Below are 4,558 nucleotides of genomic sequence, written 5' to 3' on the forward strand. Positions count from 1 at the left end.
TTCATGATTAATTAATTGATGTGATTGTGGAATGACGTTGGGTATGATTGAGATTATTATGATTAGAGTAATTGATTAATGTGACTTGAGAATAACATTGTGCTTCGTTGGTTCTTTGATATGTTACATACTATGATTTGCGGTATTCTGTGAAACATAGTGATTTATATGATGGATGAATTGGAAAGTATCTGTGTGAGAATGGGTTTCATGCGTGTATGAAAGATGATAATTGTTGTTTGACGTAAGGTTGATGTGTAATATGGTGCATTATGATTTTCTGTTAGAAGTATTTTACGAAAAGATTAGAGTTGACGATTGGTGAACTACGAATGGTTTGATCCCTTTTGAGAGTACGTAAGCAGTCTAATGAGGAGGTTAGATGCAGCCATAAAGTATAAGAAAAATTATCATGAAATTCGAATCTTGAGTTGTGCATTGTCCATATCCCAGAGGCGGGGTATGTGAGTAATACGAGTATTTGGTAACGTCACGTGTCGATCCTGGACGTATGTCGGGATCGGGGCGTGACAGTGGTTGTTGTGGTGGTTGCCACGGTGGTGCCCCGTGGGGGTGGTGCCGCTCCACTCATTGTTGTGTTGAGCCTCGTAGATCGCCGCGATCCTAATCCTTGAACGTTGGAATTTCCGTTCATCTAAGTTTCTGAATCTCTTGTCATTGTACTTTTCTTTTACGTTTTATCGAAGAATGTTTAGAAATAAAAATTCCAAGAATAAGAACGTACGAAAAATCTACAAATAAGCAGGGAAACAAAAAACCTTAGATGCGAGAGTCTTCTACAAGTGTGTGACTCAACTCTCAATGAAAGCACCAATTTGTGGATGCAAATTTCTTCCTCCTTATTCTTGGACATAATTGCACGTACAAAACAAACAACACCTTAGGTTAAGGCCAAGAGCCTCACGTGCCCACGATGAAAGGGGGGGAGGGCTTTGGCTGAAGAACCTCCGATGCCAAAGTTAGAATTTTAAGGGAAAAGTGTTTGGAGAATTTAGTAAGAGTGTAGAACTTAGGTTTTGGAGAGAATGAGGGTGTTTATATAGGGGTGTGGCCGGCCCCTTTGGGAGGAGATGGACCGGCCACTTGGATGGTTTTTTGGGTGAGATTCATGATTTGTTAGCTAATTAATAGATTAATTGGGTAATTAATCAATTAATTAGCATATAATTTAGAAATGAATGATTTGGGGGTTATCTTGTGGAGAATATTTGATGAGGATGGATGAATTAAGTTTTGAATAAATACCTATTTTGGGCACTTTTGACTTGATTGAGGGATGATCATCCACTGCTTGTGCATAGAAATCTTGTTTTTTTTACCTAAAAATCCACGTATCACCTCCATATTTTTCTTAATTATTTTTTGCTCCACAGGCAGCATGACTTCAGTTTTTGCAAGTGCAAATACTATTAACCAACCAGCACATAGAACAAAAGGCCAAATACATACATACAAACCTTGCAGAAGTAGTTGGGTACAATATCCTATTAAATGTTGTATACCATTGGCACCAGATGATTGGTTTTATGATTTTCCAATAAAATTGTGGTTTCTGGTCATATATAATGGTAAGTGTATGCATGCATGATGCATGTGGGGTAATGTTGATTGGAATCCATTCCTCTGGAAGAACAAAGTATACGACCAATGGCAGTGCGAATCCAAATTAATCAGCGTATTCTTTTTCGGATATAAAAGTGCATGTGGGTACGTAGTTAATACATAATAAAAAAAATTAAAAATTCGGAATAAGTCGACCGGAGAAGAATGACATTAACTGGCGACTTTCTCATTTTGTCTTCTGCGCAGTTGTCAACTGCATAATACATGCATTTCAGCCTATAGATTGTTCCATATATTAAAGGATTATTGAGGATCAAACTTCAACGAGGGTTTTGAATATGTAAACATGAGAAAAGAGGGGACTGGTTCTCGAGCATTCATTGACTGGAATTGAGATATATAAAACCAGTGCTGGAGAACGAGGCCTTTAGCACCAACTACAGTTCATTAAGTAGAGAAGCGTTGTGCAGGACTATTTTTGGATATTGATCTCCAATCACAGAAAATCTTCAATTCAAATTTGAAAGTTAGCCTCTAGAGAGAAATTGTTATATATTTGCCAAGTTTTCACTAATTTCGTTTGGCTTGCCGTTTGAACTCTCTGCTTAAATGTCCATGTTTTCCACTATTATTGTGCATTTATATAATATATAATATATATGTGGTTTAGGTTAGTTGGTGAGAGCAAGCTCTCTTACAGGCAAGTTCTCATCCCTCTAAATTAATCCAAGTATTTTTTAATATCGTTCTATGTACTAAAAGAAACCTAGTACTTGGGTGTAAGCCAAAGCATCAGATTCTACGCGCTAGACTAATTTGTGAGATTTATCTATATGGTCCAAAAAGAATAGCTATCGTTAATAGTCGTTAAATATCATTTATAGAATAAAACTTGTATATAGTCGTAGTTAATATCAATTCAAATTTTAGTTATCCTACTAGAGAGCATGTCAAGATGTAGCGTTGGAAAAAGAGGCGCCATAATTTTTTAGAACTACATAGAGGTTATTTATGTTTTGTTATTATATGTGAACGCAAGTGTGTAAATAGATTTTTTTTTCAATTTCACAATATAAATATATGCTTGCATATATAAAAAAAATTTATACTTTAAAAGAGGGAGGCAGAAAGAGGGGAGAAGGTGTGGGTGTGGGTGTGTTACTTTACTATAAGGGGTAGTACATAGGGCAACTTGAGAGTTGAGATTTTAGTTGTGATTTACGTATTGTTGGACTGTGCCATGCACGGTTAATTTTCAACATGATATGTATATGTTTTCCTCACATGTAATAAAAACAAAAAAAAAAATTTTAATTGCACATTATGTTGTGCACATACGAAAATTTTACAACTTATTTGAGTTTGGAGGTTTATAAACATTTATGACTCTGCATTGGAGTTATACATTTGAATCTATAAATTATAGGGATCGATATTGAAACGGAGTGTTGGATGTTAACTACCTAACACCCTCCTCTTCTGCTTTTATCCAAACTCCCAAATATATAAATATGAATGAAAATGGGCAACATACAAATTGGAGGAGGTGCTAACTAAAAACTAGATGAGGATATTTTTGCCATTGTATGGGTGACAAGATAACGAAATAACTAACATTGAGATTTAGTTGCGTTTATATTAGTTCTTGTGCAACATTTCATTAAATGGGTATCTAATCCAAAATACTAATTGATTAATACCCTTAATTACTATTTAAAATAAAAAAATGATAATTTAATCTCAAACCTCCCTTAAATTCTTTTATTTTGTAACTAAACAAATCAACACATTACATTATATATGTACTACATCGCATGATCATGCCTTGTACAAACTTATTAATGCACTCCTTGTCAGAGTACAGGAAAAGAAGGACTACATAATCCAACAAACCTAATGCAGAAAGAAAATTTATAATTGATAGAAATAAAGATAAACAGTGTCTACTGTCTACATAATTTCTCCAGTATTACAATACGTGCGCGGACGATTAATTTGCATGTAGCAGGCTCTGCAGCTCGTCAATTCATTTGCGTTAGGTCCTGGGGACTCTAGTTAATCTTACCACCAGACCCGTCAGATAGGCCTGGCCTACTTTTAAGGATAGGAGCTTTCTGTGTAATACATAATTAATTAATTAGAACATTATTTCAACAGCAGAGAGAGAGAGAGAGAGAGAGAGAACCGTACCGAACTCTCCGGGTCTGTTTCAACAGGAGTAGGAGCAGCTTCTGGATTTGCGGGTGGATCATTGGAAACTGGCGTATCTGCAACGGAAGTTTCTGCAGTCTTACCTGGGCACTCCGCAACTTGTTCTATCTTCTCAGCACCGAAACACTTGAAAAGAGCTCTTATTGTTGCTTCAAGGAATGAACTACGAAGCTTGGGCTTGTAATAAGCATCGAATACAACTACTTCCACATCATCAGTAGTAGTGCTCATCATCTCCTCCTGTGTTGACACTATCGTCGATGATTTTTCCAGTTTTGTGTTTATGATCTCTTCCTTGATTTACTTTAGTTTCTTCTTCCCTCCCCTCCCATTAAATAGATCGTTCATGCATGGACTTTGTCACTTCCTTCACAATAAATTAATCTGCGGTTCTCATTGACCCAAAACAATTTATCCAATAAATAATCAGGTTTCATACTATACAATGTGATAAATAATTCGTTAGCAATAATTAATTATCAAACTGGCAATATGTAAGTGTTGAATCTGATTCAGTCCTATTGATTCAAACTTACAAGAGTCAGTCCTACTGATTTAAGTTATTACTTTTTAGCATCATTACATTGTCCTTTTTTTTTTTTTTTGAAAAATTATCTTAAGGAGAGGCTATTTTGATAAATTTCACACATGACCTCCGAAATCTCAAAAACCGTCCTGGACATAAAATATGTCGTTTTGAATGAGAATGACCCGAGAAACAATACTTAGCAACTTTGCTTGTGATATAGGGGCAATTTTGGCC

At 35.6% G+C, this 4,558-nt stretch overlaps 1 protein-coding gene across 1 annotated transcript; it reads right to left on the reverse strand.

Moving 5' to 3' along the window:
• Positions 1–3,635: 3,635 nt before the first annotated feature.
• LOC126621831 (uncharacterized) lies at positions 3,636–4,029 on the reverse strand. The gene is made up of 2 exons (XM_050290419.1): positions 3,775–4,029; positions 3,636–3,698 (listed from the first exon to the last, which is right to left on the reverse strand). Exons 1-2 carry the CDS (start codon positions 4,027–4,029, stop codon positions 3,636–3,638), a joined length of 318 nt encoding a protein of 105 aa, XP_050146376.1.
• Between the last annotated feature and the right edge of the window lie 529 nt (positions 4,030–4,558).

Source organism: Malus sylvestris, chromosome 5 (genome assembly GCF_916048215.2).
Source record: "Malus sylvestris chromosome 5, drMalSylv7.2, whole genome shotgun sequence".
Classification (NCBI taxonomy): Eukaryota; Viridiplantae; Streptophyta; class Magnoliopsida; order Rosales; family Rosaceae; genus Malus; species Malus sylvestris.

What these genes read in the sequence shown, in the direction of transcription:
- LOC126621831 (XM_050290419.1), bottom strand. Translation starts at nt 4,029, where the DNA reads ATGATGAGCACTACTACTGATGATGTGGAAGTAGTTGTATTCGATGCT. An exon ending in AAACAGACCCGGAGAGTTCG is followed by an intron (nt 3,699 to 3,774) that starts GTACGGTTCTCT and finishes TGTATTACACAG; the next exon opens with AAAGCTCCTATCCTTAAAAG.